At 42.8% G+C, this 25700-nt stretch overlaps 1 protein-coding gene and 2 non-coding genes across 6 annotated transcripts in view; 2 read left to right on the forward strand and 1 right to left on the reverse strand.

Annotated features, from left to right (window-relative positions):
• ZYG11B (zyg-11 family member B, cell cycle regulator) overlaps positions 1-25700 on the forward strand; it is a 116783-nt gene that overhangs the window by 60675 nt on the left and 30408 nt on the right. For 3 of the 4 annotated variants that reach the window (XM_055235243.2, XM_063613844.1, XM_063613842.1), the window contains exons 5-10: positions 440-616; positions 6161-6225; positions 14548-14647; positions 14987-15037; positions 21160-21321; positions 21433-21480. In XM_055235243.2, the coding sequence (XP_055091218.1) occupies positions 440-616; positions 6161-6225; positions 14548-14647; positions 14987-15037; positions 21160-21321; positions 21433-21480 (603 nt within the window). The remainder of the gene's footprint in view (positions 1-439; positions 617-6160; positions 6226-14547; positions 14648-14986; positions 15038-21159; positions 21322-21432; positions 21481-25700) is intronic. The other variant, XM_063613843.1, reaches the window with a different exon arrangement.
• On the forward strand, positions 21555-21692 carry LOC129459012 (U4 spliceosomal RNA). Its single transcript, XR_008649831.1, has one exon. It is a non-coding gene; the product is annotated as a U4 spliceosomal RNA (small nuclear RNA).
• Positions 24357-24461, reverse strand: LOC129459037 (U6 spliceosomal RNA). The gene has a single exon (XR_008649853.1). It is a non-coding gene; the product is annotated as a U6 spliceosomal RNA (small nuclear RNA).

The raw sequence follows: 25700 nt of genomic DNA on the forward strand, positions 1-25700 counted from the left end.
AGTGAGAAATAGTTGTCTAGGCCACGGGAAGTGAATGGATTTTATTGCACTCTAACCTCAGCAGTGTTCTCGAGGAACTGAAGATTGAGATTTGAGAGTGAAGTGTGCTCTATTCAAGTCAGTGAGAATTTATTCACTGCCTTCCATATAACAGGCACCATAAGTAGGTCTTGGAAATACAAAGATGAGTGACCTGTGTTGAAAAGATTCATTAGCTTTACAGAAAACCTCTAGATATGAATAGCTGAATACCTGCCTTGATGAGGTAGACTGGAACTATTTGTGAGTAACTGCTATATCCTAGGCTCTTTGCACATGAAGATGAAAAAGAAACTTAGGACATCTTTGAAATTACTATAGACCAACAAAATAACTCTGCTCTGTGAAGAGGGCTTGTATTTATAAGGTGAATTAAGAGGACTAATTTTTTTTTTTCCAGCTTGTGGTTACTGGGATGAGAAACCACCCTATGAATTTGCCAGTGCAACTGGCTGCAAGCGCCTGTGTATTTAACTTAACCAAGCAGGATCTTGCTGCAGGAATGCCTGTCCGACTTCTGGCTGATGTGACCCATTTGCTGCTCAAAGCCATGGAACATTTTCCCAATCACCAGCAGGTAAGCTTATGTGAATTCCGTTTCAAATAGTCCTTGTGGTGTCTTCTACTCATCTCCTACAGTTCAGTTTAATAGACCAAGGCTGGAAATTCAAATGCCTTTGGAGGCTGTGGTATGACTGAGTGTAAGAAAACAGAAGTGGACACCAAAGGAGTATATTCTGTGCCTAAAAGCACCTAAATCCATATGTTGGGGGACATAGTACAAGCCATACAAAACTCATCCTCCTAGATCTCGAGTTTGTGATCATTTCAGCAGATAGGCACCGAGGATCTGTTCCGGGCTAGGCACTATCAAGTGCTGGGATACAGAAATGATTAAGACATGTCTTTTCCATTTCTAGCAGTATGGTAGAAGGTGTAACCTGTCTTATACTCAGGATGAATACTAAAAATGTTGCTTAAATTTTTTTTTTTTTAATGGAATCTTGCTCTGTTGCCAGGCCAGAGTGCAGTGGTGCGATCTCAGCTCACTGCAACCTCCACTTCCTGGGTTCAAGCAATTCTCCTGCCTCAGCCTCCCAAGTAGCTGGGATTACAGGTGTGTGCCACCACACCCAGCTAATTTTTGTATTTTTAGTAGAGACAAGGTTTCAACATGTTGGCCAGGTTGGTCTTGATCTCTTGTCTTTGTGATCCGCCCACCTCAGCCTCCGAAAATGCTGGGATTACAGGCATGAGCCACCTCCCCGGGCCCTTAACATTTTTTTTTTTAGGTCATTTGAAATTGACCATTGAGTTGGCAAGTTAGTAAAAAATACTCAGAGGCCCAAAAGCAAGTAAAAATGGCAAACCACATTGGTGAGTGGATCATTAAAGCCAGCTTTCCTCATTGAGGGCAAACTAGGTGAAACTTGGGCTTTGATTTCCATGGCCTCTGAAAGCCCATCAGACAGAAGACTCCTAGCATAAAGCTATGACTTCCTCCCCAAAGATACATTCTTACTAAAAGGGAGCTATGAATAAGTCTGCCTATGTTAGGGAAACAACAAAAGAATAAGCCCAAAGAAAGTAGAAGGAAGGAATAACAAAGATGAAAGTAAAAATTAATAAAATAAAAAACATACCATTATTTTAGAGAGGATCAATAATTCCAAGAATTGGTTCTTCAAACGTATTTAATAGTATTGAATACTCATTGGCAAAGTTGATGAGGGAAAAATGAGAAAGGATGCATATAAAATAAATAAGGTTAGGAAATGGGGTGGGGGAAATGGGAAGTCACTGTAATGGGTATAGAGTTTCCTTCTGGGGTGATGAAAATGTTTGGGATGATGAAATTGTGATGGTTGCACAACTCTGTGACTATACTAAAATCCATCAAATTGTACACTTTAAGTAGGTGAATTGTATGGTACATGAACTGTATCTCAATAAAGTTGTTACATATTTTTTAAAAACAATGTTCACAGTAGGCCAGGCACGGTGGCTCATGCCTGCAATCTCAGCACTTTGGGAGGCCAAAGTAGGAGGATCACTTGAGCCCAGGAGTTCAAGACCAACCTGGGCAACATAGTGAGGCCCTATCTCTAAAAATGATTAAAAAAAAATCAGGGCCGGGCATGGTGGCTCACACCTGTAATCCCAGCACTTTGGGAGGCTGAGGCGGGTGGATCACGAGGTCAGGAGATCGAGACCACGGTGAAACCCCGTCTCTACTAAAAATACAAAAAATTAGCTGGGCGTGGTGGCGGGCGCCTGTAGTCCCAGCTACTCGGGAGGCTGAGGCAGGAGAATGGCATGAACCCAGGAGGCAGAGATTGCAGTGAGCCAAGGTCGCGCCACTGCACTCCAGCCTGGGCGACAGAGCGAGACTCCATCTCAAAAAAAATTAGCCCGGCATGGTGGCACACATCTGTGGTCCCAACTACTCAGGAGCCTAAAGAGTACATGCCTAAAAGCATTTAAATCCATATGTGCAAGAATTGTTTGAACCAGGCACTCAAGGCTGCAGTGAGCTGTGATTGAGCCACTGCACTCCAGCCTGTACAACAGAGCAAGACCTTGTCTCAAAATAAACAAACAAGAATGTTCGGGCCGGGCGTGGTGGCTCACGCCTGTAATCTCAGCACTTTGGGAGGCCGAGGCAGGCAGATCACATGAGGTCAGGAGTTTGAGACCAGCCTGACCAACACGGAGAAACCCCGTCCCTACTAAAAATACAAAATTAGCCAGGCGTGGTGGCTCACGCCTGTAATCCCAGCACTTTGGGAGGCCAAGGTGGGTGGATCACCTGAGGTCAGGAGTTCAAGACCAGCCTGGCCAACATGGAGAAACCCCATCTCTACTAAAAATAAAAAATTAGCCAGGTGTGGTGGCGCATCCCTGTAATCCCAGCTACTTGGGAGGATTAGGTAGGAGAATTGCTTGAACCTGGGAGGTAGAGGTTGCGGTGAGCCGAGATTGCGCCACTGCACTCCAGCCTGGGCAACAAGAGCAAAACTCCGTCTCAAAACCAAAACAAAACAAAACAAAATTAGCCAGGTGTGGTGGCGCATGCCTATAATCCCAGCTACTCGGGAGGCCGAGGCAGGAGAATTGCATGAATCTGGGATGGGGAGGTTGCAGTGAGCCAAGATCGCACCATTGAACTCCAGCTTGGACAACAAGAGCGAAACTCCATCTCAAAAAAAAAAAAAAAAATGGTCACAGTAGCACTGTGTAACTGTGTATAATGATAATAAATTGGAAATACCAAACACCAAATGTCCATCAGCCTGTGTTTAGTCACACATCAGAATACTTAAAAGCAGTGAATGATGAATGAATTACAATTCCAGATGACAACCTTGATCAATCTCAATTACAAGTTGGGTATTTTTAAAAATGCAGAAGAGTACATACATGTGATTCAATTTACTTACAGTTCAAAACCTTACAAAACTATATGGCACATTATTTAGGAATATAAATACATGTTTTGATAAAAAGCAAGGGACTGTTAAACACAAAATTTAGGCTAGTAGTTCCTCTGAGGGGAAATGAGAGGGAAAAGAGCGGGCCAAATGGGGCTTGCTAATAGTACTATTGGTAATAGATTCTTTTTCTGAAACTGAGTGGTAGGTACACCTACACAGCGGTAGTATTCACTGTATTGTTATTCCTTACACTCTTGTTACTCAAAGTGTGTTCTGCTAACCAGCTGTGTTGGCATCCCCTGCAAGCTTGTTAGTAAGGCAGAATCTCAAGATCCCAGACTTAGAGAATCATTTTATAAAGATCTCCAAGTGATTTGTATACACATTAAAGTTTGAGAAGCACTGCCTTATGCCTACAAATATTTTGTAAATATTTTTCTGTATTTCTTATTTAGTAAAAACATTTAAAAACAACTCAATTAAAAAAAGCAACCCTGGGAACTCACCTATTAGTTGGAAATGCAAATACTGTAAACTATTATGTAAATTATCTTCAGCTATTTTAACTAAGCGCTACAGAAACTTGAGAATGATTAATTCTGCTGGCTGGATTGGTGTATGGACAAAGGTACCAGGCAGGATTTCAAAGGGGAAGTGACATTGACTCACATCTTGAAAAATGAGTAAGATTTCCCATGGAGAAAAGCAGAAAAACAGTGGACCTCTGCCTACATATATTTTGTAAATATATATGTGAATGTGCAGGCATTCCAGGAAGGGCACGTTGCATGTGACTGGAGTGTAGGAAGGCAGTGTAGGATGAGGCCAGTGATATCCAGATTAGGGCCAGATTTGATGAATGCCAGCACAGGAAATTTTGATTCCACATTGAATTCCTTAAAAAATTTAAAGAAAATTCCTAAATACTTGCATAGTTCAGACTGTAGTCCCCCAAATCTAAACTCTAGCTGGGCGGAAATTGAAGACTACAGCAAAAGTCTTCCTCTTTTCCATTTCTGCCTGTGGTGTTTTTCAAATGCAGTAAGGGATAGATTCAGTGAAATTTATCTTCTGTTATTAATTTAGCCATTAGTTAAGCTTAGCAGCTCTTTGTTGAATTCAGACTGTGTGCACCTGTGCTAAGTTCTAAGCATTCAGATACAGGAACACATAATGTAGCATAGTGTAGCAAGTACTAAGAGAAACAAGTGCTGTTGGGAACCCAGGAGGAGCATTTAGGGCAATTTGAAAATTAGAGGCTGTGCACTGTGGCTTGCCTTTAATCCCAGTACTTTGGGAGGCTGAAGCAGGAGGATCACTTGAGCACCAGGAGTTTGAGGCTGCAGTGAGCTATGATTGTGCCGCTGCATTACAGCCTGGGTGACAAAGCGAGACCCTGTCTCAAAAACAAACAAACAAAAAAACTAAGAAGTCTTCCTCAGTGAGGTAATATCTCTTCCCTGAGTTGAATTGTGAAGGAAAATTAGGAGTTTTCCAGCTAAAGGAACAGGAGGGATGGGCATTCTAAGTGGAGGTAATTAGAATAGCATTAATGCCTTTCTTACTTCTATGGATCCTGTACAAATTATTGTGTTTATTTGGGAGGAGAAAAATGGTGAAGGAGGAAAGTTATGCCACTAATCAATCTGCCAGACTGTGATTCAGATTTAAATGGATCCTCAGGCGGAGTCTGTCCTAGCACCTTGACCATCTGTGATGAATATAAAACTTCCCTGAGAAACCCTCTTAATTAATTACACTTGTACCTAACCCATTCCATATCATTCACCTGGGATTTACTACCACTTTGCCCTTTCTCTGCCATTTCTTCTATTATGTAATCTTTCTGCATCTTCCATGAAACAAATAGGGTGTTCATTTTGTATCTGTTTTTCTATTTCTTGACTAGCTGTATATATCCCATTAACTGACTTTTGCCTTTTATGATTGAATTCCCTATATTAAGTCTTCTGTAGATAAGAAATCTTCCAATTTTATACCAAAACCTTTAAAAAATATTAAAGCCATTTGTCCAAATAAAAAAATATTAGTAGTATATACACTGTGACTTTTTTTTTAAGCCCACCCTTATTTTCTTATTTTGCTTCACAGGAATAACTTGAATCACCTTTCTATTATGATGGTGCACCTTAACTGTGTCAATTAATTATTCATATTTTCATTTACTCTTGTTTAATTGTGCTGGTCTAAACTTTTTTTAAAAGATAGAGCCAAGTCTGTCAGTCACTCTTTAGAGGCCAGTGTGTAGAACACTGCCCACTGTGTACTCTATGTTAGAGGCTTCCAAGCAGGCTCGTCTATATTCTTTGATGCTATGTCAACAGGTAAAACTTTCAGCCACTGTTTTTGTCATTCTATCTCAAAAAATACAGAAGACAAGGTTACTTCATAGGCCACCAGAAAGAAGGAGATTAGCTGTAATTATCCTACTTATTGCCCTATTTCTCATCTAATGGAAAAGAAAAAAAAGGTACAAGTAAACTTGTATGGGTTTCCTGGAACTCAGCCTTTCAATACTAGGGGGGCAGATAAAAGTTGTAAGAAATAACTGGTGTTTCATCAGTCTTCTTCTTCTTTTTTTTTTTTTTTTTAATAGAAGCTACTTTGGTTAAAATATAACAAAGTGATATTTTATTTAGGATTTTTTTCTTCCTTTGATTCTTTAGTTACAGAAGAATTGCCTCCTTTCACTTTGCAGTGACCGGATCCTTCAAGATGTTCCATTTAACAGGCAAGTGATAGCTCTAGAACTTAAAGTGGGGCAAAACAGAATGTTAGAAATCTGTCTTGGGTCATTTCTTACCATTTAGGATATCCCTTTTATAAGATTAATTGAGTAGACAGAATTGTGGGTTATTTTATAGAATGCTAAATCTACTTTCTTTAATTTAGTGCTTTGACATTCATGATAGCAAATTGACCTATGTTGTCATAGTCCTTTGCTTAGGATTCATGTTGGTTATAGTTTTCAGGATATCCACATGATATTGTAAGCTATGAGCATTGTTATCGCCATTCAAAAGATAAAAAAACTAGGGCATATATAGAGATTCATTGTCTTTACTATGACTTTGTGACTAATAACTGCAAGGTTAGAAAGATGCAGGTTTGGCCAGGCGCAGTGGCTCACGCCTATAATCCCAGTGCTTTGGGAGGCCAAGGTGGGAGGATCCCCATGTCAGGAGTTCGAGACCAGCCTGGTGAAACCCCGTCTCTACTAAAGATACAAAAAATTAGCCGGGTGTGGTGGCACACACCTGTAATCCCAGCTACTCGGGAGACTGAGGCAGGAGAATCGCTTGAACCCGGGAGGCAGCAGTTGCAGTAAGCCAAGATCGCGCCATTGCACTCCAGCCTGGGCGACAGGGCAAGACTCTGTCTCAAAAAAAAAAAAAAAGACATAGATCTTCTAATTCTAAGCCTAGTGTTCTGTTTTTTGTAACATATCTCTTATTATTATTGTTATTTGGTATTGAATTATGGAAGAAACTTTTTAAGGAGAGGTTAAGGGAGGCCTTATAACTAGATTCCATTAAATATAAAGGGGTCCTTTTTTTTTTTTTTTTTTTTTTGAGATGGAGTCTCGCTCTGTCGCCCAGGCTGGAGTGCAGTGGTGCAATCTCGGCTCACTGCAAGCTCCACCTCCCGGGTTCACGCCATTCTCCGGCCTCAGCCTCCGAGTAGCTGGGACTACAGGCGCCCGCCACCATGCCCGGCTAATTTTTTGTATTTTTTTTAGTAGAGACGGAGTTTCACCGTGGTCTCGATCTCCTGACCTCGTGATCCGCCTGCCTCGGCCTCCCAAAGTGCTGGGATTACAAGCGTGAGCCACCGCGCCCGGCCTATAAAGGGGTCCTTTGTTTTCTAAGATGTAATTTTGGAGCTTAAAAAATTTTTTTTTATTTTACTATTTTAAAATATAATTTTTCTTTTTCTTTTTTTTGAGAAAGGGTCTCGCTCTGTCACCCAGGCTGGAGTGCAATGGTGCAATCTCAGCTAACTGCAACCACCTCATCTTGGGTTTAAGTGATTCCCCTACCTCAGCTGAGTAGCTGGGATTACAGGCGTGTGTCGGTCACCATGCTGGGCTAATTTTTGTATTTTTTGGTACAGACTAGGTTTTACCATGTTGGCCAGGCAGGTCTCAAACTCCTGACCTCAAGTAATCCACCTGCCTCGGCCTCCCAAAGTGCTGGGATTACAGGTGCTAGCCACCATGCCCAGTCTTAAAATATAATTTTTTAATGATGGCATTTTGGAAAGGAAATTTATACTTCATTATTTAATGAAAAGTATGTTTCTCCAGCAGCAATTTTTTTTTTTTTTTTAAAGACGGAGTTTCACTCTTATTGCCCAGGCTGGAGTGCAATGGCGCAATCTCAGCTCACTGCAACCTGCACTACCCAGGTTCAAGAAATTCTCCTGCTTTAGCCTCCCAAATAGCTGGGATTACAGGCATGTGCCATCATACCCAGCTAATTTTTGTATTTTTAGTAGAGATGGGGTTTCACCCTGTTGGCCAGGCTGGTCTCCTGACCTCAGGTAATCTACCCACCTCGGCCTCCCAAAGTGCTGGGATTACAGGCGTGAGCCACTGCTCCTAGCCTTCAAGCAGCAATTTTACGGTGATTTACTTTTATTTGAGTAACAGAGTACACTTATCTGGCATGGGTAAGGAAAGAGGTGTTCCATTTTTTATTTGAAATAAACAATTTGGATAAAAATATAACTACATGTATCTCATGTAGATTGCTAATTTTATTTTGGAAATATTGAATCTCTGTGCTCATCATTGTAACAAAGTCTAAGGTAGGAAAAACATAGTCACTCTCCTAAAGATTATATTCTACTCCTTAATGTTTTCTTAAAGGGCTAGATTATAAATACTCTAGGCCTATGGGCTATAGAGTCTCTGTTGCAGCTATTTAACTCTGCAATTGTCCCTCAAAAGCAGCCATAGGTAATATGTAAGCAAATGGATATGGCTGTGTCCCAACAGAACTTTACAAAACAGGCAGCCAGATTCACAGGCTATGTACTTTGCTTACCTCTCATCCAGCCAATGCACTCTGCTAGAATTAACCTTCTTTGTGGTCAGAGGCTATGATTGGTTCATCTCTTTGTCTCTAGTGATTGGGTGGATATTTAATGGATCGATGGATGAATGAATGAATGAATATTACATGAGACAGAATTTTTCATAGAAGAGGTGTTAATGAAATGCATTGGGCCCCCACACAAGGAAGGAAAGATTCTGTCTGACTGATGATCATTAAGGATTTCCTGTTAGTTATGGCACTTGAGATAAAAACGGTAAAAACTAACGTTTATGAAGCACTTACTACTGCCAGGCAGGCATTGTGCTAAAGTGTTTTATGTAAGCTTATTCAGTCCTCAGAACAATCCTGTGAAATTATTACTCTTATGATCTTCATTTTACAGATGAGGAAAGAGAGACACAGAAAGGATTAGTAACTTGCCCAAGGTAATAAGATAGTAAGTAGCAGAGTCTAGATTTAAATTCAGTCTGACTCCAGGTCCTCCATTTTTTCATCCATGCTATGTTGTTTTGAAGATGAGAGCTGGTTGAATTGTTTTATGTTGTTGAAACTGCATCAGTAAAGGCACAGAGAAAGTCAATTATATTAGTAAAAATTAACTTTTATAAAGAACTTATTTTGTGCCAAATTCTGTACTAAGTCTTAAGCTTCTATGTGATATCATTTAATCCTCATGACAACCCTATGGAATAGGTTTTTATTTTATTTATTTATTTATTTATTTATTTATTTATTTATTTATTTATTTTTTGAGACAGAGTTTCGCTCTCGTTGCTCAGGCTAGAGTGCAATAGCAACATCTCGGCTCACTGCAACCTCTGCTTCCCGGGTTCAAGCAATTCTCCTGCCTCAGTCTCCTGAGTAGGTGCAACTAAAGGTGTGTGCCGCTACGCAAGGCTAATTTTGTATTTTTAGTAGAGGCGGGGTTTCGCCATGTTGGCCAGGCTGGTCTCAAACTCCTGACCTCAGGTGATCTGCCCGCCTTGGCCTCCCGAAGTGCTGGGATTACAGGCATGAGCCACCACACCCAGCCTGGAATAAGTTTTTGTTACTGTTTTACAGATAAGAATATTGAAGTTCAGCAAGGTTAAGGAGTTTGGTCAGAGTCCCAAAGTTAGGCCAGGCACAGTGGCTCATGGAGAATGTAATCCCAGCACTTTGGGAGGCCAAGACAAGTGGATCACGTGAAGTCAGGAGTTCTAGAGCAGCCTGGCCAACATGGTGAAACGCTGTCTCTACTAAAAATACAAAAAATTAGCCAGGTGTGGTGGCGGCTCCTAGCTACTCAGGAGGCTGAGGCAGGAGAATCGCTTGAACCCTGGAGGCAGAGGTTGCAGGGAGCCAAGATTGTGCCACTGCACCCCAGCCTGGGCAACAAGAGTGAAACTCTGTCTCAAAAACAAAAAGTTAATAAGTGGTGGACATGATATTTGAATCCAGGCTGACTCCAAAGCGTATGTTGTTCTTAACAGCTTGACTACATTGCCTCACATGATAAAATAATTTATTTTATTGTTATCATTAACATTAAGTAGAACTAGAATTCAAACCCAGAACTGACTTGAGAATCTCTACGCTTTACCACTAGCCTGTGTTACCTCATACTTGTGGGCATGTGTGAAGGCTAATGAGCAATCCACTTTGCAGAAAGCATAGGGTAGGCAGGAAAACTTGATATGGCCCCACGCTAAAGTCCTAGAATGCTTTGAGGATGGGAGTGACATCATACCTAAGTCCTCGGACAGGTTTGTTTATTTGTTTGTTTGTTTCTTTCTTTCTTTCTTTCTTTTTCTTTCTTTTCTTTCTTTCTTTCCTTTTCTTTCCTTTCTTTCTTTTCTTTTTCTTTATTTCCTTTCTTTCTTTCCTTTCTTTTCTTTCTTTTCTTCCTTTCCCTTCCTTTCCTTTCCTTTTCCTTTCCCTTTTCCCTTCCCTTTTCCCTTTCCTTTTCCCTTCCCTTCCCTTCCCTTTTCCCCTCCCCTCCCCTCCCCTTTTCCCCTCCCCTCCCCTCCCCTCCCCTCCCCTCCCCTCCCCTCCCCTCCCCTTCCCTTCCCTTTCTTCTTTATTTTTTGAGATGGAGTCTCACTCTGTCTCCAGGTTGGAGTGCAGTGGCGTGATCTCGGCTCACTGCAGCCTCTGCCCCCCAGGTTCAAGTGATTCTCCTGCCTCAGCCTCCCGAGTAGCTGAGACTACAGGTGCGCACCACCACACCCAGATAATTTTTTTTTTTTTTTGCTATCTTTTTTTTATTAATTTTTTTTGCACACAAAAACAATAAACATTTTCTAAAAATACATACAAACAAAAAGATGCGTATCAAACATATTAGGAAGGTTGCACATGGGAAGTCGGGGAATAGAAATGGGGGGTGGGAGTTAAAATAAATGAGAGAGGGACTTTATATGGATCAGTGATAATAACTCAATCCTCTATTTGACAAAGAAGAGGGAGAAGGAAGAGGAAGAAAAAGAAAGTGGGATAAAGGATCAGAAAGGGAGGAAAATAGAAAAAATTAGAGTATGACTCCAGGGTAGACCTCGTTTGTTGTCACTGAGTTGGTTGGTTGGTTTGTCTGTTGTATTTTTCATGTTTCGCCAAGTTGGCCAGACTGGTCTCGAACTCCTAGCCCGAAGTGATCAACCCGCCTCGCCCCCCAGAGTGCCGGGACCACAGGCGTGAGCCACCACGTCCAGCCCCCACATTGCTTCTGGCCTCCGTGGTAGACCTCCCAGACGGAGCGGCCGGGCAGAGGAGCTCCTCACTTCTACCCAGACACGGGGCGGCCGGGCAGAGGGGCTCCTCACTTCCCAGACAGGGCGGCCAGGCAGAGACGCTCCTCACTTCTTCCCAGACGATAGGTGGCCGGGCAGAGGCGCTCCTCACTTCCCAGATGATAGGTGGCCGGGCAGAGGCGCTCCTCACTTCCCAGACGATGGGTGGCCGGGCAGAGGCGCTCCTCACTTCCCAGACGGGGCGGCCGGGCAGAGGCGCTCCTCACTTCCCAGACGGGGCGGCCGGGCAGAGGCGCTCCTCACTTCTTCCCGGACGGGGTGGCCGGGCAGAGGCGCTCCTCACTTCCTCCCAGACGGGGTGGCCGGGCAGAGGCGCTCCTCACCTCCCAGACGATAGGTGGCCGGGCAGAGGCGCTCCTCACTTCCCAGACGATGGGTGGCCGGGCAGAGGCGCTCCTCACCTCCCAGACGGGGCGGCCGGGCAGAGGCGCTCCTCACTTCTTCCCGGACGGGGTGGCCGGGCAGAGGCGCTCCTCACTTCCCAGACGATGGGTGGCCGGGCAGAGACGCTCCCCACCTCCCAGACGGGGCGGCGGCCGGGCAGGGGCTGCAATCCCAGCACCCTGGTAGGCCAAGGCAGGCGGCTGGGAGGCGGAGGCTGCCGCGAGGCCAGACCACGCCACCGCACTCCAGCCCGGGCAACACCGAGCACCGGGTGAGCGAGACTCCGTCTGCAGTCCCAGTACCTCGGGAGGCTGAGGCGGGCAGAGCACACGGCGTCAGGAGCTGGCGACCAGCGTGGCCAACATGGCGAACGCGTGCCTGCAGCCAAAGGAGAAAAAGCAGGCAGCGGTGGCGCGCGCAGGCAGTCCCAGGCAGTTCGCGGTGCGGGCCGCAGCGAGCCGAGTAGATTGCAGCGTGGGCCACAGAGGGAGAGAAAGAAAGAAAGAAGGAAAGAAAGAGAGAGAGAGAGAGGGAGGGAGGGAGGGAGGAAGGCTAATTTTGCAGCGTGGGCCACAGAGGGAGAGAAAGAAAGAAAGAGAGAGAGGGAGGGAGGGAGGAAGGCAGGCTAATTTTTTGTATTTTTAGTAGAGACGGGGTTTCACCATGTTTGCCAGGATGGTCTCTATCTCTTGACCTTGTGATCTGCCCGCCTCGGCCTCCCGAAGTGCTGGGATTACACACGTGAGCCACCGCTCCTGGCCAGAGGTTTATTTCTAATGTGCAGGCACACGTTGATTGGAAACTAGTGGAGACAGGGAAGCCAACTAGGAATATATTGTAGAAGAATATAAGTAGTGGGCCTAATCAGAAATGGCCTTGGAAACAGAAAGAAGGTAATAGTAAATTTAAGAGAAGTTGTAAGTAGTAATCTACCTGAAAATAATCATTCAGTCAACATATATTAAACACTATTTATGTTTCAATCACTGTATTGAGTGTGTGCATGGCATAAAGGGCTAAATAGGATATATAGTCCCTGCCCTCAAGGAGCGCACAGGCCAAATGGGGATTCAAGTGAGTCTGCAGATGACTGTGGATCTCTGACCTAAAGTACTGACCTAAAGTGAGTCTGCAGATGACTGTGGATCAGCTATACCTAAAGTACTAAGGAGCTAAGAAGGCAGTGATCAGTGTGTCAAAGAAACCACCTCAAAGGCAGTGACATTTGATCTGAGTCTTAAGGATGAAACTATGGGTAAGATAATCAGATGTATTCCTTGACCTCATCTTGGTTTTTCTCCTTGTATCCCACATTGAGTTCTTTGGCAAATCCAGCTCTATCTTCAAAATTTATCCAGAATTCATCCATTTCTCTTCACTTCCATTTCTATCACTTGGAGTAGACTAAAAGTGATTTCTCTCCTGAATTACTGCAGTAGCCTCAGAACTGCCCTCCTGCTTCTGTCTTTGCCCTCCTGGAGTTTATTCTAAACACAGCTGATAGAGTAGTCCTGCTCATGTTATATTCCTGCCCAGAAGCCTTCTATGGCTTTCCCTCTCATTCAGAGTAAAAGCTAGTTCCTTAGTGATATGGTTTGGCCCTGTGACCCCAGCCAAATCTCATGTTAAATTATAATCACCAGTGCTGTAGGTGGGGCCTGGTGGGAGGTGATTGGATCATGGGGGTGTTTTCTAATGGTTTAGCACCATCCCCTGAGTGCTGTCTTGTGATAGAGTTCTCACGAGATCTGGTCGTTTAAAAGTGTGTAGCACCTCCGGCTTTGCCCTTCCATCTCCTTCACCCATGTAGGATGTGCCAGTCTCGCCTTCCATGATGATTGCAAGTTTTCTGAGGCCTTCCCAGTGGTGCTTCCTTACAGCCTGTGGAACCATGAGCCAATTAAACCTCTTTTCTTTATAAATTACCCAGTCTCAGGTAGTTATTTATAGCAATGCAAAAATGGACTAATAACTAGATTCTACGTGATCTGGTGCCTCTGTTACCTCTCACTTTCTCTCTCAGGACTTTTCCCTTGTTCTCTCTGCTCTGTCCTCACTGACCTCCATGCTATTTGTTGACATTTCTATGCCCATACCCACTTCAGGGCTGTTGTATTTCTCCTCCCCTCTCCCTGGAATGCTTGTCCCCTAAATTTCCATGTGGTTCTTTCTTACTTCCTCAAAAGTTTCAATGAGGCCTTCCGTAGCCACCCTACATAAAATTTCAACATTTCATATCCTCTTTTCCTGCTTTATTTTTTTTTCCGTAGCATATGGTCAGTACCTAACCATACTGTATATTTTACTTACTTATCTGATTTATTACCTGTCTTCCTCACTGGAGTGTAAGCTCTATGAAAGTAGGGACATTTTTCTGTTTTGTTTACTATTCTGTCTCCAGCACTAAGAGCAATATCTGGCACAAAGCAAGAGTTTAATATATGTTTGTGAATGAATGAATGAATGTTTTTGTTGTGCTAGGTGCTATGAGGAACCCAGAAAATACTTAAATTACAACTATAATATGGAAATCACTATAATTTAGAAATACAGAATAGAAATATGTTATAATTCTACAAGATGAAATGCCAGATAGTTGGAATCATATTTTCCAAACCCTTCTTTCTTTACAAAATGTTGTCAGAATTAATATGGCATCATCTCTAAAACACTAAGTGTAATTGTTACTCTCTACCAGTTCAGAGGAATTTTCCCTTGCCTTTTCATGTATTTAAGTTGTAGCATCGGTTCCTAGCTGGAACTCTGAAATTGTGCCTGGGCCTCCACGATTAATTCATGAAACCCTTTTTGTGTTTTCAGGTTTGAAGCAGCCAAGCTTGTCATGCAGTGGCTCTGCAACCATGAGGATCAAAACATGCAAAGGATGGCAGTTGCCATCATTTCCATCCTGGCCGCCAAGGTATGTGAACTCTTGCTGAATAATTTTCTGTAGGCAGCTGTTTCTCACTACGTTTACTGTTTCCCCCCCAAAATCTATGTGCCAGAAACATTAGTAAATCTCTCTGCCAGCCTGCTTATTCAAGCTACATTCGATATTGTAGAATTTGGCTGGGCACAGTGATTCACGCCTGTAATCCCAGCACTTTGGGAGGCCGAGGCAAGCCTCCGAAAAACAGATACACAGCAGAATTCCAAGTTGATCAGAGATTTTAGTCTGACCTTTGGTGTGAGGTACAGTGAATGATATTAAACTCACATTAATGAGTTCTTGAACATTGAATTTGTTTTTTACTTGCAGCTTTCTACAGAACAAACTGCACAGCTTGGTACTGAGCTCTTCATTGTCAGGGTAAGTCTATAATCTCCACGCAGGCCACTAGATATTCATGTTTATTGTTTTCAGGCAGTATTGTATATTTTCTGACATTTTATATATATATATATATATATATTTTTTTTTTTTTTTTAAGACAGAGTCTTGCACTGTTGCCCCGGCTGGAGTGCAGAGGTGCAATCTTGGCTCACTGAAAGCTCCGCTTCCCGGGTTCATGCCATTCTCCTGCCTCAGCCTCCCGAGTAGCTGGGACTACAGGCGCCCACCACCATGCCCTGCTAATTTTTTTGTATTTTTAGTAGAGACAGGGTTTCACCGTGTTAGCCAGGATGGTCTCGATCTCCTGACCTTGTGATCTGCCTGCCTCGGCCTCCCAAAGTGCTGGGATTACAGGCGTGAGCCACCGTGCCCAGCCAATATTTTATATTTTAATAAAAATTTTTTGTGGCTAGGCATGTGGTGACTCACACCTGTAATCCCAGCACTTTGGGAGACCAAGGCAGGAGGGGATCACTTGAGGCCAGGAGTTCCAGAACAGTCTGGGTTATCTAATGGGACCCCTTCTCTACCAAAAAAAAAAAAAAAAAAAAGTTGGACATTGTGGCACACGCCCGTGGTTCCAACTACTCAAGAAGCTGAGGTGGGAGGATCACTTGAGCCCAAGAGGTCAAGGCTGCAGTGAGCTGTGATCATGTCACTGCACTCCAGCCTAGGTGACAGAGTGAGACCCTTTCTCAAAACAAAAAAAATTTTTTTTTTTGGTTACTTCTAAAGAAGTGTATTTATTTCTTTTCATATATGCAGTTTTACTCCTTAACAGAAATGGAAAAAGCCCTGACCTAGGAGTCAGATGGCCTAGGATCTAGCTTGTAAACTCACTTTGTGAATTTGGGAAAATTACTTGAACCATTGGGGTCTACATAAGTATTAAGATCCTATCTAAGGCCAGGCACAGTGGTTATGCCTGTAATCCTAGCATTTTGGGAGGCCAAGGCAGGAGGGTTGCTTGAGCCCAGGAGTTCAAGACCAGCTTGGGCAATATGATGAGACCCCATCTATACAAATAATTTAAAAATTAGCCAGCCATGGTAGCACATGTCTGTGGTCCCAGCTACGCAAGAGGCTGAGGTGGAAGAATTGCTTGAGCCCAAGTGGTCAAGGTTGCAGTTAGCCGTGATGACGCCACTGCACTCCAGCCTGGGTGACAGAGCAAGACCCTGTCTCCAAAAATACAAAACAGCTATCTAATTCTAAAACTCTGTGATTTTTGTTATTTATATAGAAAATGTAGAGACTCTATTACAGGCATAAGGTTGTGCTGTATGCTTTGGGGAAGCAGATATACGATTTTGCTTGGTTACAATCAGTTGAGGAAATAAGACTAGTAAACCATGAAAACTTTAAAAAGCTTTAAAGGGAGTAGATATAAACAATGTCTTAGGGAAGACTTAGAGGCAAAAAGTATATTTAAACATGCCTGTTAAAATCCTGGCATGAGGTGTTTGAATAGTAATACTACATGGAAAAGTCAAATAAGAGACTCCCTTTTTCCATGACTTATAAATTATGTATGTAATGAGAAAGTAAACCATTCATTTGATAAATATGTATACAGTACCCGTGATATCAAATGAATGATACTTGCTACCTTACTAGATGTTAAGGAATTCACACTGAATTATAATTATGTAATTATTCACACTGAATTATATCTATAAATTCTACCCATAACAAACAGTACAATAGAAAAAAAATTAGCTATGTAGCTATGGTTGTAACAAAATCTAAAAAGTATAATAATAAAGATAAGAATGGGCTGGGCGCGGTGGCTCACGCTTGTAATCCCAGCACTTTGGGAGGCCGAGGCGGGCGGATCACGAGGTCAGGAGATCGAGACCACGGTGAAACCTCGTCTCTACTAAAAAATACAAAAAAATTAGCCGGGCGTGGTGGCGGGCACCTGTAGTCCCAGCTACTCGGAGAGGCTGAGGCAGGAGAATGGCGTGAACCCGGGAGGCGGAGCTTGCAGTGAGCTGAGATTGCGCCACTGCACTCCAGCCTGGGCGACAGAGCTAGACTCCGTCTCAAGAAAAAAATAAAAATAAAAATAAAAAATAAAGATAAGAATGAAAAAATAGGCCAGGCACGGTGGCTTACGCCTGTAATGCCAGCAATTTGGGAGGCCGAGGCGGGTGGATCACAAGGTCAGGAGATCGAGACCATCCTGGCTAAGGCAGTGAAACCCCGTCTCTACTAAAAATACAAAAAATTAGCTGGGTGTGGTGGCGGGCACCTGTAGTCCTAGCTACTCGGGTGGCTGAGGCAGGAGAATGGCGTGAACCCGGGAGGCGGATCTTGCAATGAGCCGAGATAACACCACTGCACTCCAGCCTGGTTGACAGAGCGAGACTCCATCTCAAAAAAAAAAAAAAAAAAAAAAAGAATGAAAAAAATAGCTGGGCATGGTGGCCCACGCCTGTAATTTGGGAGGTTGAGGTGGGCAGATCACGAGGTCAGGAGTTCAAGACCAGCCTGACCAACATGGTGAAACCCCATCTCTACTTAAAAATACAAAAATTAGCCGGGCGTGGTGGTACGCACCTGTAATCCCAGCCACTCAGGAGGCTAAGGCAGGAGAATCGCTTGAACTGGGAAGGTAGAGGTTGCAGTGAGCCGAGACTGGGCCACTGCACTCCAGCCTGGGCAAGATAGTGAGACTCCATCTCAAAAAAAAAAAAAGGAAAAGAAAAAAGAAAAAATAATGTTATAAAGAGAGAGAAGGCTATTCGGGAATAATGAAAAGAGTAGGAATTCTGGAGTTGACATATCTGGATTTATTTTCAGTTCTGTCTCTTACTAGCCATGTATTTTGGGCAAATCACAGTTTTCTTTGGGATGATAAAAAATATTTAATACAGTTATTATGAAGATTAAATGAAAAGAAAAGCTTATGCTTGTAATCCCAGCACTTTGGGAGGCTGAGGTGGGAGGATCACTTAAAGCCAGGAGTTTGAGACCAGCATGGTCAACATAGCAAGATTTTGGCTCTAATCAGCAAAAAAAAAAAAAAAAAAAAAAAAAAAAAAAATTACCTGGGCATGGTGGCACACACCTGTAGTCTCAGCTACTCAGGTGGTTGAAGCAAGAGGATCGCTTGAGCTTGGGAGTTCGAGTCTGCAGTGAACTATAATTGTGTCACTGCACTCCAGCCTGAGTGATAGAGTGAGAGTCCATGTCAAAAAAAAAGAAAAATGATTAACTGAGGTAGTATATGCTAAGTACCTAACACTAAATATAATATACATTAGATAAGTAGAAAAAGATGCTTATTTTGTTTTTTTTTTACTATTTTCAGGGGTGACAGTTTTAAAAAATGACCTCTTATTGCTATATATGTCTCTCAGTAATTTTGGTATCTTCAAAGATTTTTAAGGAAATCTACTCATATGCTTTGGGAGGAAATCAAGCTTAAAGAAGGAATTAGTAGGCCAGGCACAGTGGCTCAGCCTGTAATCCTAGCACTTTGGGAGGCCGAGGCGGGTGGATTACCTGAGATCAGGAGTTCGAGACCAGTGTGGCCAGCATGGTGAAACGCCATCTCTACTAAAAATATAAAAATTAGCCAGGTGTGGTGGCATGCGCCTGTAATTCCAGCTACTTGGGAGGCTGAGGCAGAGAATCACTTGAACCCCGGGGGGGCGGAGGTTGTAGTGAGCTGAGATTGCGCCACTTCACTTAGCCTGGGCAAAACAGCAACACTCTGTCTCGAAAAAAAAAAGAAGGAATTAGTAATAGTAGTGATACCTAATTATACCTACATGTTTGTGTTTCTTCAATTTTTTTTTCCTGAATTGTGTATAGCCACTAGTATTATGTTCATTAATGTTTTCTTATATGTTTTAACAGAGCTTCCTTTTTTTTTTTTTTTTTTTTGAGACGGAGTCTCGCTCTGTGGCCCAGGCTGGAGTGCTGTGGCGTGATCTCGGCTCACTGCAAGCTCTGCCTCCCAGGTTCATGCCATTCTCCTGCCTCAGCCTCCGGAGTAGCTGGGACTACAGGAGCCCGCCAGTACGCTTGGCTAATTTTTTGTATTTTTTAGTAGAGACGGGGTTTCAGCGTGTTAGCCAGGATGGTCTCGATCTCCTGACCTCGTGATCCCAACGTGCTGGGATTACAGGCGTGAGCCACCGCGCCGGGCCCAGAGCTTCTTTTTTTACCTCCGAAAGTATAATCTAAAAATTGAATTATGGATGCCTTATGTAGTTTTAAAACCACTTACTTTTCAAACATAAATTTTTTAGGGTAAAGCTATGATAGAACTAATTTATACCTGGAATTTCAAAGCTATTATCTTCTTGTTTTTTTTGAAAGGGAGGAAGGGGAAAAGGAAATAAAAAGGGAAGGAGAAAGGGGGAAAAATAAGCAAAAGCAAGACAGAGGTACTGCAGCATCTGCTGTCAGGGAAGGCTGAGGAGGGAGGGGCTATTATCTTAGTTATAGTCAATATAGACTTTAATTCTCTTATTGTATGTAGTTTTTCCTTTCTTTTTCTTCTTTTTTTTTTTATATATGCTTTCATTTTTCCGTGATTACAAACACAACTGAATATCAAATGCACAAAGTAAGAATTATACGGGGAAAAAAATCAGATACGTTCATATATATATCACCTTTTCAAGGCTATTTCCATCCAGAATAACCTTGGTTTGCCAGGGCCGATAGAAAGAAGTCACAAAATCGCCTTTAGTCAAATTTGTGTGTTTGCTTTCTTCTATAATTCCAATACCTCCACCATCAACGACTTGAGATAGCTGCCAAGGTGTTATATAATCAGTGCCAGTGTCTTCATTCATTCTATAACGAAGGCTGTCACTTCACACTTGGAAGGTTGCACAGCGGCCAGCCAGAGGCGCTCCTCACTTCCTAGACGGGGTGTCCGGGCAGAGACGCTCCTCACTTCCTAGACGGGGCAGCCGGGCAGAGGCGCTCCTCACTTCCCAGATGGGGCGAAGGCCGGGCAGAGGCGCTCCTCACTTCCCAGACGGGGCGGCCAGGCAGAGACGCTCCTCACTTCCTAGACGGGGTGGCGGCCGGGCAGAGGCTGTAATCTTAGCACTTTGGGAGGCTGGGAGGTGGACGTTGCAGTAAGCCGAGATCACGCCATTGCACTCCAGCCTGGGCAACATTGAGCATTGAGTGAGCGAGACTCCATCTGTAATCCCAGCACTTCGGGAGGCCGAGGAGGGCAGATCACTCGAGGTCAGGAGTTGGAGAGCAGCCTGGCCAACACGGCGAAACCCCGTCTCCACCAAAAATACAAAAACTAGCCAGGTGTGGTGGTGTGTGCCTGCAATCTCAGGTATTCAGCAGGCCGAGGCAGGAGAATCACGGGAGCCAGAGGCAGGGAGGTTGTAGTGAGCCGAGATTATGCCGCTGCACTGTAGCCTGGGCAACAGAGGGAGATCTTCTGGAAAGAAAGAAAGGGGGGGGTGGGGGTGGAGGGAGGGAGAGAGAGAGAGAGAGAGAGGAGAGAGAGAGAGTCTTTTTCTTCTTAAGGAAAACTTGGAGTTGGATAGATTAGGTCAAAGGAAGAAAGGAAAGGAAGGAAGGTAGGAAGGAAGTCTTTTTCTTAAGGAAAACTTGGATAGATTAGGTCTTCCTATTCTTACTTTCTCTGACTAAATTGACTATGAACAAATTAGTTAATATTTCTCAGACTCAATTTTCTCTCCTAAAAAATGGGAATAACAGTACTACAATATAGAATATAATTTGCTAATCCTTAATAAATGTTAGCTTCATTTGCCCTTCTCTTCCTTTGCCTTTTTAATTCTAGAATCTAAAATAAGTATATGCTGTGACTGAATGAGTAAGATAGTTGACCCAAGTTTTAATCATTTTGCCTATGTTATTTATGGGTGATTGCATTATAGGTATGATCAGAGTAATGTAGAAGTATTTATGAAAATCTTACACTTTTTTCTTGAAGAAAAGTTCAGTCCAAGGGGCTGTTTAAGTACCTTTACAGGAAATGCTTTAAGCCATGAGACTAATCCTCATGGACTTGTGGTTATTAATCACCATAAATTGTAACAACAGTTCAAAAATGAAAACTTAATTCTGTTTTTTTTTTTCAGCAACTTCTTCAAATAGTGAAGCAGAAAACCAATCAAAATTCAGTGGACACTACGTTGAAATTTACTTTGAGTGCACTTTGGAACCTCACAGATGAATCCCCAACCACTTGTAGACACTTTATTGAAAACCAAGGGTTAGAACTCTTCATGAGGGTTCTAGAGGTTAGAATGGGAATTTAGCTTACAGTTTTGATATTTATTAATTTATTTACTTTAGCATTTATTTTATATTTGGTTCTTTAGGTAATTATAGGTTTCTCTTTCTTTTTGCAGTCTTTCCCAACTGAGTCATCCATTCAGCAGAAAGTTCTAGGACTTTTGGTAAGATATAAGCACTTCCTGCTAAGTTCCAAGCTGTATTTATTTGCTGTCTGAAGTAACACATTGAAAGTTGCAGCTCTGCAGTGGCAGTATCATAGCCCCTTATCTAAGGCACGATCATTGCTAATTGAGAACTATTCCCAGTACCTCTCCATGTTGACTTGAAATGTGGTCTGCAATGGCAATTTCTTTCTTTCTTTTTTTTTTTGAGACAGGGTCTCACTTTGTTGCCCAGGCTGGAGTGCAGTGGTGTGATCACAGCTCACTGCAGACTGGACCTCCTGCTGAGCTCAAGCAGTTCCCCCAGCTCAGTCTCCCTAGTAGGTGGGACTATAGGTGTGCACCACAATGCCCAGCTAATTTTTGTATTTTTTGTAGAGATGGAGTTTTGCCATGTTGCCCAGGCTGGTCTCAAACTCCTGAGCTCAAGCAATCCTCTTACCTCGGCCTCCCAAAGTGCTGGGATTGTAGGCATGAGCTGTCCGGTCAGCAGTGGCAATTTTTGACAATTTATAGGCAAATAAACAAAAAAAGAAAGAGAGAGAGAGAGAGAGAAAGTTGCTGCTATGATACTTGTAAACAATGACATTAGGAAATAAATATTATTAAATTTAAAAAGACTATAAAAATACAGTGCGAGGTCAGGAGATCGAGACCATCCTGGCTAACATGGTGAAACCCCGTCTCTACTAAAAATACAAAAAATTAGCCGGGTGCGGTGGCAGGCGCCTGTAGTCCTAGCTACTCCGGAGGCTGACGCAGGAGAATTGCTTGAACTCAGGAGGTGGAGGTTGCAGTGAGCTGAGATCACACCACTGCACTCCAGCCTGGGCAACAGAGCAAGACTCCATCTCAAAAAAAACCCTACAACTTTATTTTTTTTTAAATTTTTTTATTTTTGCCACTATATATACACATATATATACGTATGTATATATATGTGTATATATAGGCCCGGTGCAGTGGCTTACGCCTGTAATCCCAACACTTTGAGAGGCCTAGGTGGGCAAATCACCTGAGGTCAGGAGTTCATGAACAGCCTGGCCAACATGGTGAAACTCCCATCTCTACTAAAAATACAAAAATTAGCCAGGCATGGCGGCAGGTGCCTGTAATCTCAGCTACTTGGGAGGCTGAGGCAGGAGAATTGCTTGAATCTGGGAGGCGGAGGTTGCAGTGAGCTGAGACCACGCCATTGCACTCCAGCCTGGGCAATAAGAGCGAAACTCCATCTCAAAAGAAAAAAAAAACCACAACATATATATATATATAAAGATTTTTACCACATTAAAAGAAAAAATATAATATGCATATGCTTCTTTGTATTTTTTGGTATTGTACAAAGTTTCACACTGAGCATGTTTTACTTTTTTAAATTTATTTTTGAGACAGAGTCTGTCACTCTCTTGCCCATTGTGCAGTGCAGTGGCAGAATCATGGCTCACTGCAGCCTTGACCTGCCAGGCTCAAGCAATCTTCTCACCTTAGCCTCCAGAGTAGCTAGGACTATAGGCATGTGCCACCATGCCCAGCTTATTTATTTATTTATTTATTTTTGTAGATTTGCAGTCTCGCCATGTTGCCCAGGCTGGTCTCAAATTCCTGGGCTCAAGCAGTCTTCCTGCCTTGGCCTCCCAAAGTGCTGGGAATACAGGCATGAGCCACCACACTTGGCCTCATGTTTCACTTTTGTAATTAGTAAAACAGATCTCATTAAAAAATGTTATCAGGCTGGACACAGTGACTCATGCCTGTAATCCCAACACTTTGGAAGGATGAGGTGAGAGAATTGCTTGAGCCTAGGAGTTTGAGACCAGCCTGGGCAATGAAGCACAACCCCATCTCTACAAAAAATGAAATAAAATTAGCTGAACATGGTGACATGTACCTGTAGTCCCAGCTAGTGGGGAGGCCCAGGCAGGAGGATCACTTGATCCTAGGAGTTTGAGGGCTGCAGTGAGCTGTGCTCATCCTACCGCACTCCAGCCTGGGTGACAGAGTGAGACTCAGTCTCTTAAAAAAAAAAACAAAAGTCATTAACCTACAAGTGTTCTTAGATTCTGTGTTTGATAGTTAATGATTACTACTTAGACTGCTTACGAAGGCCGGGCATGGTGGCTCATGCCTGTAATCCCAGCACTTTGGGAGGGTGAGGCGGGCGGGTCACCCGAGGTCAGGAGTTTGAGACCAGCCTGCCCAACATAGTGAAACCCCGTGTCTATTAAAAATACAAAAGTTAGCCAGGAATGCTGGTACATGCCTATAATCCTAGCTACTCAGGAGGCTGAGGCACGAGAATCGCTTGAACCTGGGAGGTGGAGGTTGCCGTGAGCAAAGATTGCACCATTGCATTCCAGCCTGGGCAACAGGGTGAGACTCTGTCTAAAAAAAAAAAAAAAAACAAAAACCTTCTTACAAATCACATATTTCTTAACATATTGGATATGTATGGATTAAAGTAAGCCCTCTAGGATTTTGAGACAAAGGTAAAAGATCAAATGTTTTATCAGCTTAATTGCTGCAACAGGCGAAGTGCCTATGTGGCAAAAGCCATTTTATTTTTTATTTTTGAAAAAAATATTGGTCGGGTGCGGTGGCTCATGCTTGTAATCCCAGCACTTTGGGAGGCTGAGGCGGGCAGATCACCTGAGGTCCGGAGTTCAAGACCAGCCTGACCAACATGGAGAACTCTCGTTTCTACTAAAAATACAAAATTAGCCGGGCGTGGTGGCACATGTCTGTAATCCCAGCTCCTCGAGAGGCTGAGGCAGGAGAATCGCTTGAACCTGGGAGGCGGGTGTTGCTGTGAGCCAAGATCGCGCCATTGCACTCCAGCCTGGGCAACAAGAGCAAAACCCTGTCTCAAAAAAAAAAAAAAAAATATGGAACAGTTTGCAAATTTACATATATCCCTGCACAGGGGCCATGCTAATCTTCACTGTACCGTTCCGATTTTAGTATGTATGCTGTCAAGTGAGCACACAAAGGCAGACCTCTGCTCTCAAGGAATTAGATTATGAGAGGCATAGATTAGTGAGTTAAAAAATGTAAATTGGAGCTTGTTTTCCACATGCGAGCAATGAGGAGATGGGTTTTTAGGAAAGCTGAGGACTACCATTTAAGGAAGACCTATCTGTTGTTGTAGCCTTCATGATATAAGGTAGAAAATGGAAAACAACCTAAATGTCCAGTAATAGAGGAATTATTTAAAAAATTACAGCATTTGATTGTTTTATTCAGAGTTAATATGATTATTTGATACAGAAGTTGGCTCAGGTCACCTGAAATGGAAAGGTGAAATTTATTTTAAATATTTGTGGGTCGGGTGCAGTGGCTCATGCCTGTAATCCCAGAACTTTGGGAGGCTGAGGTGGGTGGATCACGTGCAGTCAGGAGTTCAAGACCAGCCTAGCCAACATGGTGAAACCTGTTTCCACTGAAAATACAAAAATTAGCCAGGCATGGTGGCCCATGCCTGTCCCAGCTACTCGGAAAGCTGAGGCAGGAGAATTGCTTGAACCTGGGAGGCAGAGGCTGCAGTGAACCAAGATCGTGCCACTGCACTCTAAGCCTGGGCAACAGAGCAAGACTCTGTCTCAAAAAAACAAAAAAAACAAAAAAAAGACTTCATCTCAAAAAAAACCTATATTTTAAAAAAATTTCCAAAGGAATACATGTTTGTTATAACTAGTGAAACAGTGCAAAACTGTATTTAACATCCTTAAGGCTCTGTCTCCAACCCTTCATCATTTTTATCTCCATGAAGTTATTAATATAACTTTATATGTTTCCTTCCATATTTTTCTCTATTACCTTGTGATTAAATTTTTTCAATAATTTAATTTGAGATATTTATTCTAATTTAATTCTGTATGGTCAGAGAATATGCTTTGTTTGGTTTGAGTCCTTCTGAATTTATTGAGACTTGTGAATGGCCAAGGATATGGTCTATTTTGGTAAATATTCCATGTACACTTGAGAGGAATGTGTATTGTCTTATTATTGGGTATAGTGTTCTATAAATGACAATCAGGTCACTGATTGTTAATTAGCTTGATTATTAACACTAATTAATAATTAGATTGTACAGTGTCACAGTTGACACTGTACAATTCTACCACATCCTTACTAATTTTCTGCCTACCTGTTCTATCAATTATTGACAAAGGAGTTTTGAAATCTCTGACTATAACTGTAGATGTATATGTTTCTCCTTACAG

This window comes from Symphalangus syndactylus, chromosome 19, assembly GCF_028878055.3.
Source record: "Symphalangus syndactylus isolate Jambi chromosome 19, NHGRI_mSymSyn1-v2.1_pri, whole genome shotgun sequence".
Lineage (NCBI taxonomy): Eukaryota > Metazoa > Chordata > Mammalia > Primates > Hylobatidae > Symphalangus > Symphalangus syndactylus.